Genomic DNA, 15,051 nt, shown 5'->3' with positions numbered 1-15,051 from the left:
ACATTATTGTTTTGGAAAATGTATCCCTCCTTTTCACATTGAATTTTATAACGAGCCATTAATATACAATGCGAACATAAACACTGTAACAGAAAACGAAATGCACCGAGCTCGTTGAGCAATTCATACGTAGTACAAGGATCTTTTATAATAACACTCTCTGGAATCAAACTCCTGGAAACCCTACCCTATTGTCTGGCTTCGTCTCCGTTCAACAAAGAGCTACTTCCAAACCTTCGCATACTCGCAACCGCTCTGCTCATCGTCAAATCATCGTATCTTCCACTCCTCACAGTATCCAACGAATTTTCCTCGGCTGATCTAACCACAAATATACCGTACTCACCGTCGCCATCTGGTTTTTTGAAATCCTTAAAAAAGTTTGTTTACTGTAGTGTGAGTGGTTTTTATCTTGTTCTTGGTCTTGACAACCATTGTACCAAAATCTTCATCATCGTCGTCGAGCAAAGTGACGCCGAAGTCTTTAGGTAGGCGTTCGAGAAGAGGAGGGAGGGATTTGTCGTCTTCCATAGAATTATCGTTTTGAGGATAGCTTTTTCATTTGTTGAGGACGTCGTGAATTACAAAGGCGGAGTAGGGTAGGGGATCCATTTTATACAGAAAAACAGAGCCGATTCTAATGTTTTATTATCTGTTAAATATGATTAATTTAAGTTAAAAAAATAATTTGATTTATATGAGATTTTTGATATTCCCAAAAAATAAAAAACTACTGTACTAGGTTAGTGCCCAATGGGCTGAAGCCCACAAGTGTCTAGGGCCAGCCTTAGCATATTTGATACATAAATTATTATTATTATATAACACTGGGCTCTTCATGTTTAATAATTTAATAATAATATATAGGCCACATGACTATTTCTCACCCAAGGTTTGATGTTTTCTCAAGTTTTCATCCTTTAACTATGGAAACATCAAACACCCACTCATGATCGGTTAAATTTAACGAAACTCTAACCCCTGAAAATTTAATCTCATTTCCCCCCTACAAATTTAAAAACTAATATTTTTTCCCTAAGCTAAGTTTGAAAAGATCGTATTTCCCCCCCTAGGGTTTATTTCCAAACCCTTTCACTTTCTCCGGCACCATCACCAGCCGTCTTCCCCTCCCGACAGTTTCTCTTCCACCGACGACCCCTCTCAACTCCACTCCAACCCATTCGGCGCAGAGAGAAGTCGTCTAGGAAGACGATCGTCTTCCCAAATGAAGACGACTCAGCTTCCCAGAGGACGACGAAGTTCTTCGTCTTCCATGGCTTCTCCGACTCCGATCGGGAGTCCAAATGGAAGGAAAGAGATTGTCAGAAGGAGAGGATGCTTCGGGAGGGAGAGGCCGTCGGTAATGAAGCCAAAGATGTCGCCGGAGATTTCAAAACGAAACCTTAGGGTGAAACTGCGATTTTTTAAAACTTAAGCTGGGAAAAAATTTTAGTTTTTAAAGTTTAGGGGGGCAAAATTAGATTCTATTTTAGTTTATTTTTAATATTATAGAGAAAATGACAATTTTACCCTTACCACCGTTAGGGTTTTGTTAAATTTAACCGGTCATGGGTAGGTGTTTGATGTTTCTATAGTTAAAGGGTGAAAACTTGAGAAAACATCAAACCTTGGGTGGGAAATAGTCATTTGGCCTAATATATAACAAAACATATAGTAGATAAATGTCTTTGAAATTAGGCACATGAATAAATGTAACCCGCATTCCTTAGCTGGAGGCTATAGCTAGGCTTAATTTATTCTCACAGAATACTAAATATATGCCCCAAATCTTGTGTTAGTACTATTGCCTCACTAGAAGATCTCTATAATCTTAAAAGGAAACATATCTTTACACTTCTTAGATGTTTGAGGCATAATTAATACTTTAATCCATTAGGGTTTGATGATAAAGTTACTAAGATATTAAAAATGTTGTGTTAATTAAGTAATGGGATAAGACCCATAATAAAGCCATATATATTTAATTTAACAATTGTATAATTAAATAATTTTAAAATAAAATAAAATAGTATATAACTATATGATAATATTTTATATAGTTATTATTATTCCAAATCCCGAATGCAACTCCTTTATTTCAAGAACAATATTATTATTACTATTATTATATTATAATTATCGAATTCCCTTTCCATAAAGAATATGAATCTTTCAAAAGAAACCAGAGTTGAGACCATATCAAGGCTTTGCATGGGGGGTTCTGATTCTTGAATCATTTCATGCTTCCTTCTTAAAAATATACACAAATTTTGAATAATAGAGTTTTTTATGAGGCCAGTCCTAGCTAATATAATATCCACGGCCATGCATGCATGCATGGAATCCTGTAAAATTTTCTTTTGCTTTTACTCAAATAAATTGAACTGGGAATCCTGGTACACAAAACATCCTTTTATTCTTTAGATTAATAACACCAAACTTGTGTACAATGCACTACATGGAAGATTTAGATCCTATTTTAATCTTAGGACATTTTTCTACATATTAAGAGCTCAAAATCCCATCACCATTTTGTTTCCAAGTAGAGCCTAATATGCTTCTAACACACACCAAACCCTAATTATAGATATATCACTATCATACATAATCTAAGCCAGATGTTCAGCCAACCTCGAAATGGCTTTGCAAGCCAAAGGCTTTTTCATCTCCATGGAAAGTTTCAAGCACTCGGTCAAGTCTACTACTTCAGAAGCGGTAACCCATTTGAAACTTTGCAGGAGCTGAGCCAACCAGAGGTGAACAGTGGCCAAACCCATAGCTTTTCCAGGGCAAACCCTCCTGCCAGACCCGAAAGGAGCCAGCCGCAAATCAGACCCCATGATGCTTACATCCTCGTTGGTAAACCTCTCTGGCTGGAACATTTCTGGCTCTGACCAGACCTTCTCATCATGAGTGATTGCCCACATGTTGACCATGGCCGTTGTTCCTGCTGGCACAAAGTTGTCCCCCACATGAACATCATGTATAGCAAGGCGAGCCCATGAGAGTAAAGGACCTGGAGGATGCACCCTCAGAGTTTCCTTTACAATGGCTTGAAGGTAAGGCAGATTTGGAATATCGGAATCAAACACAGGCCTTGATTTCCCAACAACAGCGTCAATTTCAGCCTGAGCTTTTGATTGAATTTCAGGATGCAACACCATTCTTGCGAGAACCCACTCCAGCAGAATAGCCACTGTATCAGTTCCTCTGAATATCATTTCCTGCAAAGTTCCTAAAGAAAAATTAAATACCCAAGAGGGAAACACTAATACGAAGAAGATAAGCATTTATAGTTATAAGAAAGTTGACTAATAAACGTACCCAAAGAACAGCAATCATATCAGAGTCACTTAGCTTGTCATCTTTCTCCAAATCAAGCAATACATCAACAAAATCACCGACAATATCCAAACCACCATGAATCCTTCTGAATCTATGCTCTTCTATGATCTTTCCAACAAATGTATTCACCTTCAAGACCAAACTTTTGCACCTTCTCCGCACACCTTGCAGGTCCAGCCACCTCAAAAGAGGGAGATGATCACTCCAGTTGAATATTCCAAGCAACTCGTACCCTTCACTCACTAACTCCTCAAGCATGAAAGCTTCATCAGAATGCTCAAAATCGTACCTTTTACCAAACACAGTCATCATCACATTGTTAAGTGACCCAAAATGAAGTAATTTTTTAACCTTTACTTCACCTTTTTTAACCATAGAAGTTTTGACTTGCTCCACCATCTGAAGACCAATTTCGCGCCTAAAACTTTCGAAGTCAGCGATTCTTTTGGGACTAAACAAATAGGTGGCTGAGATTCTCCGCAGATTCCTCCAGTACACACCGTAAGGAGCAAAACCCATAGCTCTATGAAACAGCAGTTCATATGCCGACTCCTTAACCGGTCTATCAGCGAAAGCAGAACTATTGAGAATCTCTTTAGCAGTCTCTGGTTCACTTGAAACAACAAACCGAGTCAACCCCACTGAAAAGGCCATGAGTGGCCGAGCTTTAAAAGCTGTAGCAAGCTTTGCAAGGACTTGATGAGGTATCGACCCACTGAAGACGGTGAGTAACCCGATGAGTGGGTAACCGGATGGACCAGGAAGAGATTTCGGCGTCTTCGTCCTTGAACGAGCCCATGCGAGACCACCTGGAGCTAGCCAAACAGTAAAAATAGCCATAAAGAAAAAAACCTGAATAAAAGTTTGAAAGTTGTCAAAGAGAAAATGGAAGAACAAGTACTCCGGCACCATTTTCATTCTACAAGCCGCGTTCAAGTTTGCAAAAGAAAATGCAGAACTGAGTGACTACTGGCTGTGATACCACAAGATACATAACGAGTGAGAGGACTCGCATATATAGAAGGTGGCGGGCGCTTAAGAAAAGCCTAACCACAGTAAAAAAATTAACCTTGGGTTAAAATTGCATGTATAAATATATAGAGTTTAAGTGTGGAGGTTGAAAAGAATAAATTCTCTCCCCTGAACTGTGAATACAATAAAATTATGTTTGTAATTTTTTTTTTATAAATTATAATATATTATTTTATAATTAGATATTAATTTATTTTTTATTTTTAATTATATGATAATAAATTATTTCTTAAATAAAAAATTATATATAAAATATTACTCTATTAATAGTATCAGACAGAGTTTATGTTGCTGTACGTAAAAAAATTATAGGTTTATATTTAAAAAATAATAATTTTAAAATTTTAATTTTAATTTAATTTAGATTATTATTATAACATCAGAGTTTTGCCTGTTGTGATTGGTTTAATTTAAAAAAAAAAATTAGTTTGACTTGACAAATTTTCCTGTTTCCGGCACAGTGTATTTCGACTTGGGACCGGCAAACCCAAAGGTTCATTGATATTATTAAGGGACCCACAAAAAATCAGATTTAGGATGATTAAATTAATGGTAGCCGTGTGATGATAAATGTAATGCATCTAATGATGGCTTAGTGGGATGGGATGAATGGATTAGATAATTTCTCGTGAATACTTTGTTGCGATATTACGACGATTTGATTCCAAAGATATTAATGGATGGAACCCTTTGGACCCAGGAATGATTCTTCCAGATATCAAAAATAAATTATAAATCTTCTTGAACAGTTTGGTGCACTACCTTCTCACCCATTTCATATTTTTGTTTGGCAGAATGCCATTTCTTACAAAAAAGAAAAATATGAAGTGATCAGTGTAAAACTTGGGTTTTGAAGCTTCAAATTATGGCAATATCGTCACCATTATCTAAACAATGGTTCAGATAATGGTGACGATGTGATGATTTGGTGGTTGCAGTTTGTTGTGAGAGAAAGTTGCATGCCACCAAGTCCACCATGACAGATTTGGATGAAAAACCCAGAGAAAAAAGAGTCATATGTCACCAAGAAACGTGAGAAAGAGATTGTGAAGTGAATGGTGGTGGTCTAATGGTGTGAGTGGCAATTGTAATTGTCTAGTGATGTGATTGCAACTTTGTTATTGGTGGCTTTTCATTAGCCATATAAGTGGAAAATTTTTAATAAAGTTTTTGAGGAACAAATTAATATCATAAAACCTAATGATTTTAATTATCTGAATTAGATGACAAGTAAATAACTCAAACTTGAAGGTAGGAAAGGTCATTAAGGTAAACATTGGGTTGCAAACAGTGATTTTAGTTGTTGCATAATATAAAAATAAGAGTAATATTATATGTAACTATTTTTGGTACATAATTCATGTATATAGTGATATATCATCATATAATTAGATAATTTTAAAATATATATTATCATATGATAAATAAATATTTAATTATATAATAATATTTTATCTGTATATATAAATTATGTATCAAAAATAGATACACATTATTTTATTGTAAAAATACATTAGAGATCACAAGAAAATCACGTGACATTATAGCTGTCCTATGGTCAAAGATAATAGATATTTAAGCAAGCAAGGGGTGTTTGACAATTGACAAACATGAGTGGGCATAAATAAAAAAGATAATGGCAAAGTGGTAAAATTGAAAATATTCCCTGCCTAAACCGTCGTCAAATCTGCGTGCAAAGGCTGCATGGAAGATACGAGCGTACGAGCGTACGAGCCAGCGGTGTTCGCCCAGTAGCTAAAAGCTATACCCGCCGGTGGTTGTATGTTACTGCAGCCTCGCGCTCGGACAACGACGCAGCATTAGCCGCGCCCAGTCCTACCCACCCCAACAGATTTACCATACATACTTACGTCCCTTGTTTTGGTGCGGTGTGTTGTATTGTTGTTGGCATCAGCTTTATTTCGTAATCCTGACGGCGCCGCCCTATATGTCAGGAAATTCACCCCTATAATCTTTTAAATTTATTATGGCTCGTGCCTTGGAATTGGATGCTTCTAGAGCAATAGCTGTAGAGTGTTGATGATGACCCTGCCCGCTCCTTGTCTTTCCAGCTGGAGATTCAATCGCAGCAGCTCAATCTCATTTCGCTTGTCGCAACGGATGGCGTGTTGGTGGCCTCATTTATCGCTAAGTGGGAAGCGGGGTAGTCAGAAACCACTCTCAAACTGAAACCGCTTCCGTACACAAGTTGTTTTTTGAAATTCGGATATACCTCAACGATGCCTTCTAGCATCATGAATTTTGTTCAAAAGGAGTTAACAGTATGCCATTTGTTGGTTTTATAGGTGTACAGCAAGCCAAGGAGCGAAGGAGAAAGCATCAGTGTCTATAATCCATTTGCGAGAAAGATGAACAAGATCATTATTCTGAAAACAACCCCTTGTCAACAACTCACCTAAATTATGGGAAATTAATTAAAGTAGGCACTAAATATGTCACCTGAACTTGTTTTGATAAGATTTTTTATTTTTTTTAAGTGAATAATATTTTTAATCACCCTATTACTTTTTATTTATAACAATTTTCATAGAGTAAGTTTATATATTTTAGAGTATACGGATTAAGTTTAATTTTTCTGTAATCAATAAGATTTACAGATAAAAAATATATTAATTTATGATATAATAATTGATATTTATATATCTTTACAAAATAATAAACATAAAACAGTACATTTTTTTAAACGGGTGCAAAAATGTGTGAAAGTGTAAAGGGGTGAGTGAAAATGTGAATGTGTGCGTGAAAGTCTAAAGGAGTGTGTGAAATCGTAAAAGGGTGTGTTATTCTTTTAAGGGGTGTGTGCGTGCATAAAGGGTTATGTGAAATCTTAAAAGGTGTGTCAGCTTCTGAAAGGAGTGCGTCAACCTTTGAAGAGGTGCTTGAAAGGGTGCGACAATGCTGAAGGGATGCATGAAAGGGTGTGTCATAACCTGAAAGGGTGCATGAAAGAGTGCGGCAAGGTTGAAAGAGTGAGTGAAAATATAAACGGGTGCATTAAACTTTAAAACAAGAGGGCATAAAAATACAAACGGTTGTGTAAAAATATAAAATGAGTGCATAAAAATACAAAATAGGTGCTTGAAAATATAAATGGGTGAGTAAAAATATGGGTGCGTGAAAATACAAACAAGTATTTAAAATATAAACAGATGCGTAAAATACAAAAGGGTGCATGAGAACATAAAAATATATATTATATTATATATATTATATATATAATATAATAATATAATATATTATTATTATTATTATTATTACGCATTCGTTTATATTTTCACGCACTCTTTACACTTTCACGCACCCTTTCACAATTTCACGTACCCCTTTACAATTTTACGCACCCCTTTATAATTTCATGCACTTTTTTATAATTTCAGACACCCTTTCATTGTTTCATGCACCCTTTTTGCATTGTCGCACCTTTTTCACGCACTCGCACCCCTTTAGCTTTGCCACACCTTTCACGCACCTCTTTACATTTTCATATATTTTCACACCCGCTCGAAAAAATACACCGTTTTGAGAAAACGCCCATCCTTTCACTCATTTTTGTACCGTTTCAAAGAGATACGCATCCTTTCTCACCCGACACAAACCCACATATCCTATATTAGTTATGTTCATCATTTTGTAAATGTATAAAAATATATATATATCAATTATTATATCGAAAATTAATCTATTTGTCATCTTTAAATCTTATTCATTACAAAAAAAATTAAGTTTGATCCGTATACTCTGAAATATAAGAAAAGATTAATTTGTAAAAACGATTGTAAATGAAAAGAAATATGATGATCGGTATTTTTGGAATGAAAAATATCATTTGCTTAAAAAGGTAAAAGTTGAGAAATGCGCATCCTTTCTCACCCGACACAACCCACACATCCTATATTAGTTATGTTCATCATTTTGTAAACGTATAAAAGTATATATATATCAATTATTATATCGAAAATTAATCTATTTGTCATCTTTAAATTTTATTCATTACAAAAAAAATTAAGTTTGATTCGTATACTCTGAAATATAAGAGAAAATTAATTTGTAAAAACGGTTGTAAATGAAAAGAAATATGATGATGGTATTTTTAGAATGAAAAATATCATTTGCTTAAAAAGGTAAAAGTTGAGAAATTTTACTGAAAAATGTTAAACAACAAATTCAGTGTCTATTTTAATTAATTTTCCCCTAAATTATAATTCTCGATTAATAAGAGAAATTACAATTAATAAAAAGATAATTATTTTACAAATAAGCTTGAGCATTTCGAACATTACAGTTGAATCCTTTTAATAAATTTAAAAACTTGTATCCAAAAAGTGGAAATGTTAAAAGATTTTAAAAAACATAGGGGTGTAAATGGTAAAATAAGAAAAATATTTTAATATAAATTTAATATTTCAAAGATTTTTTATTAATTTGATATATATTATAAGTTTGAAAAGTTAAGTAGTTAAAAATAATATAGTAATTTTATATTTTAATATTGTTTTAAAGTTTTTTTGCATTATTAAAATTTAATTTTAATTGAAAAATTATTATTTATGTCACAATAGAAGAAAAAGGTGTTTTAGCTAAAAGCTTAGCTGGACAATGTAATTTATTCCTTTTTATTTTATATTTGTTATTTTTAGTTTTTCCTCTTTCAAAAGGTTTATTTTATGAAAAGACAACAACTATGCCATTACACCGTCTAATATTTCCTAACAGCAACTGTCTCAGGCCCAGTCGAACTCCAGCATCGGCATTTTTATTTCTTGCGTAGGTGCTTCTGAAAATCTTCACACTGCTTAGGTTCGCTCAAAGGTTGGTAAATTGATCAATCTCGTTTCTTTCTATAAAAATTTTAGATCTTTTCTCATTGTTGAGTTTGTTTAGATTTTAGTTGAAGGTAGTCAATAATAGTATGATCGAAGGTGGGCGAGTCCGGCTGAACCGTTGGCAACAGGCGGCAGTTGCGGTTGGTTCCGCAGTTGGTGCATTGTTGGACCCACGAAGGGCGGATCTAATAGCAGCTCTTGGTGAGACCACTGGGAAGCCTGCTTTTGAGAGGGTTCTTCAAAGAATGAAGACAAGCCCAGAAGGCAGGGTAAGTTCCTCTTATTTTTGCATTTCAATTGATTCTGTATTGCTTTTCTAAACAACTGGCGGTCTAAGAATTTCATATACATTTATGGGTTTTTTATTTTCAATTACTTGTTTTGATGTTGTTGAGTAATTAAACTAAAAATGCGATTTTTTGTAGATTTTTTAAGTTTGTCTATTTTGGCTTCATTGCTTCCTGTAAATAACAGTTTGGTATCATAATGTTAATTGCCTTTCTCCTCCCAGAGTTGGGAGATAATTGAATAATCTGCCTTGGCAGAGAAATAATTTTTTCTCTTTTCCTTTTTATCTGAAATAACATTCGATTGTTTGAGTTGATGGACCTGGCTGAGCAATGTACAATTTGAAGAAATTAGAATCTACAGAGGATATCTAATGTCTGCCGCGAGATGGTGGAACCATATATATATATGGAGTTTTTGTTATCCATTTAAGTTTATCTATCATCTTTGATCAGTTATGAGAAGATGCTTGGTTGATCTCATCAATTGAAACAAATTCTTTTACATTCTGAATGAAGTTGGTTTTATTCCACCTTATATCATTGGGACAATTTATGGCTTCATTGTAACCCAAAAATGTATCTCAAGCATGTTGCTTACTGGCTTCATTCTTATGACGCACACATCACCCCTGAGAACAGGGATGTTGAGAATCTAGTGTTTTGTTACTGTAAAATTCTTGTGAAATTGAGCCAAAAGTATATCTACTGACAGTAACATGTGTGTGAATATGTCATTTGGTTCTTTCTAATACTTTCTTGTTGGCCAACTTTTATCCCTCTTTTTGGATGCAAGTACCTTAAAAATATCGGTTGAAATTGACTAAGATTGCTTTGTGCTGTAAGTGACCAATGTGTTTCTTCTTTTTGGCAGGCAATACTCTTGGAGCGACCGCGAGTTATATCTGCAGAAGTTGGGCATGCATGGGATCTACCACCAAACACATTTGGTGCTGCCTATGCAAGATTCATGGGATCCAGGAACTTTTCTCCAGATGATCGTCCACCAGTGCGGTTCATGGACACAGATGAACTAGCTTATGTGGCTATGCGAGCTCGTGAGGTGCATGATTTTTGGCACACCCTTTTCGACCTTCCAACTAACTTGATTGGTGAGTCTGCCCTCAAAGTAATAGAGTTCGAGCAAATGTACCTTCCCATGTGTATGCTTTCAGTCATAGGAGGCACTGCAAGATTTAACGAGAAGCAAAGGACACTGTTCTTCCAACACTACTTCCCATGGGCCATCCGAGCTGGTATGCAGTGCACAGATCTCATATGTATATATTATGAGCGGCATTTTCATGAGGATTTGGAGGATGTTCGGAGGAAGTGGGGGATAACCCCTGCTCCAGCTGCTCCGACAAAGAATGGAGCATGAGAAGTTAGGTGAACAGATACCTTGCCGGATCTTAGACTTGTTTGATTGTCAAAATACTTTTGTTCCTTCAGGAAAAAGCAGTTTTGAGTTTACAAACTACTAGAATAAATGTATACTTATGAACAATGAAGCTCTGAATGAAACATTTATTATCCGAAGCCAGAGTTGATTCCAGTCCCAGGAACACACGCCAATCCCTGTCTATTGGTGTTTGAAATTCAGTACTATTTAGACCCAGGCAGTAATATAAGGCTTTCATTAAGGATGAGGAGGCCAACCCTCTGGAAAACAGCGTGAATTTAAGTGGTCAAAGGCAAAAGAAATTACAAAAAAGCTATGTGAGTAGAAGAGCAAAGTTGATGGATCATGGAATTTTCGTAATTCATTTGTAAGGTGCTTTCAGTAGGTTTTTGCTTTTTGTCTTGCCAAGGCTGATACTTGTTCTGTTACCATTGCTGATTATTTCAAATTGCCATAGGTAGCTCTTGACCGAGACAAAATAGATGAAAAGTTACGAGTTGAAGTTTTCAATTAAATAGTACCTAAAAGGTCAGAATCCATAAACGAAATCTATTTTCTCCTCAAAATTAGGCCACTCGTAAATTCTACAGACGAGAGCATACCGTTATGCTCCTTTGGTGTTTACAAACTACGTCTTGGATGATACTTTACTCCATGATTTGTAACTAAAGCTTGTAAGGAACGAATGAGCATTTAACTCCACATCAGTAATAAAGGATAAATGACACGTCAGAAAATATAACATCATTCTTAACAATAAAGGTCCTGACGCGGATGCTTATGCATCAAAAATTGAGAGTACAGTTGATTTAATATGCACACAACCACAACACCTATATTACATCAACATCCGACAAGCTCAAACTGTCTTGAAGTAAACATGAGTTCATGGCCTCATCCAGACTAAGATCAACAAGAATAAACAAACAATACTTATGGAGATGCCAGGGCATACATATCATTTACTGCCACCTGTAGGCCCACCACCGAAGAGGTAATCCAGAGAAGATCCACCACCGGGGGCAGCATGGACCTTGGTTGATGGTCGGTCCTGCAAGAAGAAAAAAGAAGTTCATTATCATAGTGAAGCATATTTAAAGGTAACATAGGCAGCATAAGAAAGGAGGCCATCGAAGGAGAAGGGGAGGATTATGTTGATTATTTGAGAAAGGCTTCTGCCTTAGGGAGGGAAGACACCTCTAATTGCCTAGGGAAGGCAGGCACCTCTTTGTTGTCAAAACTACTTTTTTTTTCTTTTCTATTTCTTTATCCTCTTGTTTGGGCTTGTAAACAATCTGGCGTAAATCCTTGAGACAACCATTGTACTGGCTGAATTGTTATTAAATAACATCAGATTGTGTTCATTCCATGAATTAAGAGATGTTAATATTGGTTCTGTGTTTGAGATATTGGATTGGGAGTGACTGACTCTGCAGGAACCTAACAATTAATCACTGCAGTAATGTTCAAAGCTAAGAATCACCTAACTATAAAGTGCCACTATAAACAAAAAAACAATATAAATTGATTAACAAACTATTTTACAACATTCGTTTGATAAATTTCTTTCCACTTTAACAAAGCCAAGGGCAAGATATTCCTTTATTAGAGCTTAATAATAATGGACACATATGCTCCCTCAGCTGGTACCCAAAGACTGCTGGCTCAATGGATCAGGTTATTAAAGTATATGCGATTTCCACTCTTTTTCAGGATAGATATACATCACAGCTCAAATTGGGCCAATCAAACTCCCTAGACTGTTATAGGTAAACATGCGACTTGCAAAAGAGAATAGACACTTCTTTAGTCTATATAATTTAATTTTTCACAAAAGGTTTAAGTTCGGTAATTATTGATTCTAAAACAAAATTGTAGCCTATTCGAAAGATCACAAGCTCAAACCTCACAAAAATTCAGTGCTTTACAACAAGTCTGTTTCAGCCACCAATGATCTAAGTATGATAGTCCACAGAAAACAATGATATGCATCATCTCTTGAATGCTTTATTCTTTTCCCTCTGAGAGTATAAATGATTCTTAACATCAACTACCATCCTATTGCCAAGGGGTTAAAAACATACTTTTATTATGATCAGGACAACACACAAGTTCAATTAACTTCAACTCTCACTGATCATAAAAATACAAGAACAAGATATATATCTAAGCAAACTATTCAAGCCCCAAACATAGTGCAGACAATTAGTTTAAACACCGCTGAATTTGGAAATGAACAAGTTGAAGTAATAAAAATGACAAGAGTCTTACCGTGATGAAGTTGCCAGTGTTCTGACCATCAGCCCTCATATAGTTATTTGTTGAATAACTGTTAATACCAGCTGGAACCTGTTTGGAAATGTCCACCGGTTGCGGAACAGCAGCAGGCTTGGAGGAAGGCTCATTACTTACAGACTGCCCTTCATTTGCAGCTGGTTTTGGAGCCTCCCCAGTACCAAACAGATAGCCCAATGAACTCTGCCCGCCACCAGCACTAACTCCGCGACCCATGACCTCTTAATTCTAAGGTAATGAACTCCCAAACCTGCTTTCAGGCATATCACATAAAAACATAATAATCCAATCAAATCTTCAGTAAAAAGGAAAGAAAAAAAATATTACACTTCATTGCAGAAATCGATTCCTTGCCAAATATTGTATCATTCAACATTAAATGATGACTTAATTGGAAATTGAAAAAACCTTGAAGGTCTGCACAAACAGCTCTATCCCTAACATTTCACAAGCCAATCCAAGTCTACAATTTAAGATATCATGGAAATACACTCTGACTGAAATCCGCTGAATCTAAAGTGTTTCAGTGTCTGCCACAATTCCATTCCAAATAAATTTCCTCCAAAGACATCTATAAGGCACATGATTCCAACTACCGTTTCCTTAGGATATATAGGAAAAACTAATTTTTCTTTACACCTTTAGTATTTTTAGTTTTCGACTAAACTTTGACCTAGATATTGAAGCTTCTTTATAATTTAATAAGAAGCTCATCTTTTTCTTCATAAAAAACTGTTACACTTGAAACTTATTGATTATTGAAGCTTCAGAGGATTAAGCACACAAACACAAGTAAAACGTTTACATAAGCTTTAATCACCGCATGCACATTCACCAAGTAATATATCTACCGAACAAATACGAGATCTAGAGTGATAAAAACAAACAAATAATTAACATAACTATATAAGTATATCAATTAAGCAGCGTAAAAAAAAAAAAAAGAACACGAAGAATTCTCATTGTTACTCCAACTTTGAGATGCAAACTTATTAAGAGAACAAATGAACCAAACAGGTTATACACAACAATAAAACCAAAGCAAACGCTCAATTCACCCGAAATTAAAAAAACACATCCACTTTCATTCGCAGTGAGAGAAGTCACAAACAGATCTTGAAAAGAAAAAGCAAAATTACAGAGATTATTAAACAATAGAGTGAAAGACGAGAAATGATGAAGAAGAAGAAGAAGAGATCACCTTGGTTGCTTGCTGGCTGATTGGATCAGATCTCAAGAATAACAGTGCCAAAGAGGCAATGAGCGAAAGCCAAACCTCTTTGGTGCATTCTACTTTATAGACGGACCACCTCCAGATGGTGACAGCGTACAGTGTAAAGATTTATGAGTTGTCATTTTTATGACCAAATTGGATTTCCCACACAAGGTTTGCTTATCTGACAATTTTTACCTTATAAATTTCAAAAAACCAAATTCTCATCTATCATTCAAATTTATTAGTGAATCAATTTGTTTTCTTTGAATTGACTATTTTACCCCTTTTTAAAATTATAAAACTATTATTAAAACTTAATGTAAATCTCAAATTCCCGATATATCTTTATTTAAAATTATATCACTTACACTTCTAAAATTATCAAAATTCTAATCAATTTTAAAATAGTGAGTTTCGATCACTTCTTTCTTTGGGAGTATAATTGTTATTTTTAAAACTAATAAAGGGTATATTAAAATTTTGAAAATTTTAAAAACACCCCAAACTTTATTTAATTTACAAACGCTTTAAAAGTTCCATTAACACTCCTAATTTTTTGAAAAGGAAAAATAGAAAAAATAAGAGAGACAAGAAAAATAAAAAGAATAAATGGAAAGAGAAAGTAGAAAA

The 15,051-nt window shown here is 35.0% G+C and overlaps 3 protein-coding genes across 4 annotated transcripts; 1 reads left to right on the top strand and 2 right to left on the bottom strand.

Annotated features, from left to right (window-relative positions):
- Positions 1-2,397: 2,397 nt before the first annotated feature.
- On the bottom strand, positions 2,398-4,317 carry LOC123214658 (cytochrome P450 78A5-like). The gene is made up of 2 exons (XM_044634574.1): positions 3,325-4,317; positions 2,398-3,224 (listed from the first exon to the last, which is right to left on the bottom strand). The coding sequence occupies exons 1-2, from the start codon at positions 4,261-4,263 to the stop codon at positions 2,610-2,612; spliced, it is 1,554 nt and encodes a 517-aa protein (XP_044490509.1). The 5' UTR covers positions 4,264-4,317; the 3' UTR covers positions 2,398-2,609.
- Positions 4,318-9,077: 4,760 nt separating this feature from the next.
- On the top strand, positions 9,078-11,047 carry LOC123214655 (ubiquinone biosynthesis protein COQ4 homolog, mitochondrial). Of its 2 annotated transcripts, none has more exons than XM_044634570.1 (3): positions 9,078-9,207; positions 9,280-9,490; positions 10,383-11,047. In XM_044634570.1, exons 2-3 carry the CDS (start codon positions 9,308-9,310, stop codon positions 10,887-10,889), a joined length of 690 nt encoding a protein of 229 aa, XP_044490505.1. In that variant the 5' UTR covers positions 9,078-9,207; positions 9,280-9,307; the 3' UTR covers positions 10,890-11,047. The 2 variants fall into 2 exon arrangements, with proteins under 2 accessions (XP_044490505.1, XP_044490507.1); XM_044634572.1 differs by having other exon boundaries at positions 9,081-9,207; positions 9,287-9,490.
- A 574-nt stretch (positions 11,048-11,621) lies between these two features.
- On the bottom strand, positions 11,622-14,553 carry LOC123214657 (protein SPIRAL1-like 1). The gene is made up of 3 exons (XM_044634573.1): positions 14,407-14,553; positions 13,182-13,455; positions 11,622-11,961 (listed from the first exon to the last, which is right to left on the bottom strand). Exons 2-3 carry the CDS (start codon positions 13,419-13,421, stop codon positions 11,869-11,871), a joined length of 333 nt encoding a protein of 110 aa, XP_044490508.1. The 5' UTR covers positions 13,422-13,455; positions 14,407-14,553; the 3' UTR covers positions 11,622-11,868.
- Positions 14,554-15,051: the final 498 nt, after the last annotated feature.

Source organism: Mangifera indica, chromosome 4 (genome assembly GCF_011075055.1).
Source record: "Mangifera indica cultivar Alphonso chromosome 4, CATAS_Mindica_2.1, whole genome shotgun sequence".
Lineage (NCBI taxonomy): Eukaryota > Viridiplantae > Streptophyta > Magnoliopsida > Sapindales > Anacardiaceae > Mangifera > Mangifera indica.
Note: the sequence above shows the minus strand (reverse complement) of the source record. Positions and strands in the feature narration are given on the sequence as shown.

Coding starts and splice junctions, on each gene's coding strand:
- LOC123214657 (XM_044634573.1), bottom strand. CDS start 13,421: ATGGGTCGCGGAGTTAGTGCTGGTGGCGGGCAGAGTTCATTGGGCTAT. Junction 11,962..13,181: donor ACACTGGCAACTTCATCACG/GTAAGACTCTTG, acceptor TTCTTCTTGCAG/GACCGACCATCAACCAAGGT.
- LOC123214658 (XM_044634574.1), bottom strand. CDS start 4,263: ATGAAAATGGTGCCGGAGTACTTGTTCTTCCATTTTCTCTTTGACAAC. Junction 3,225..3,324: donor ATATGATTGCTGTTCTTTGG/GTACGTTTATTA, acceptor GGAACTTTGCAG/GAAATGATATTCAGAGGAAC.
- LOC123214655 (XM_044634570.1), top strand. CDS start 9,308: ATGATCGAAGGTGGGCGAGTCCGGCTGAACCGTTGGCAACAGGCGGCA. Junction 9,491..10,382: donor AGACAAGCCCAGAAGGCAGG/GTAAGTTCCTCT, acceptor TCTTTTTGGCAG/GCAATACTCTTGGAGCGACC.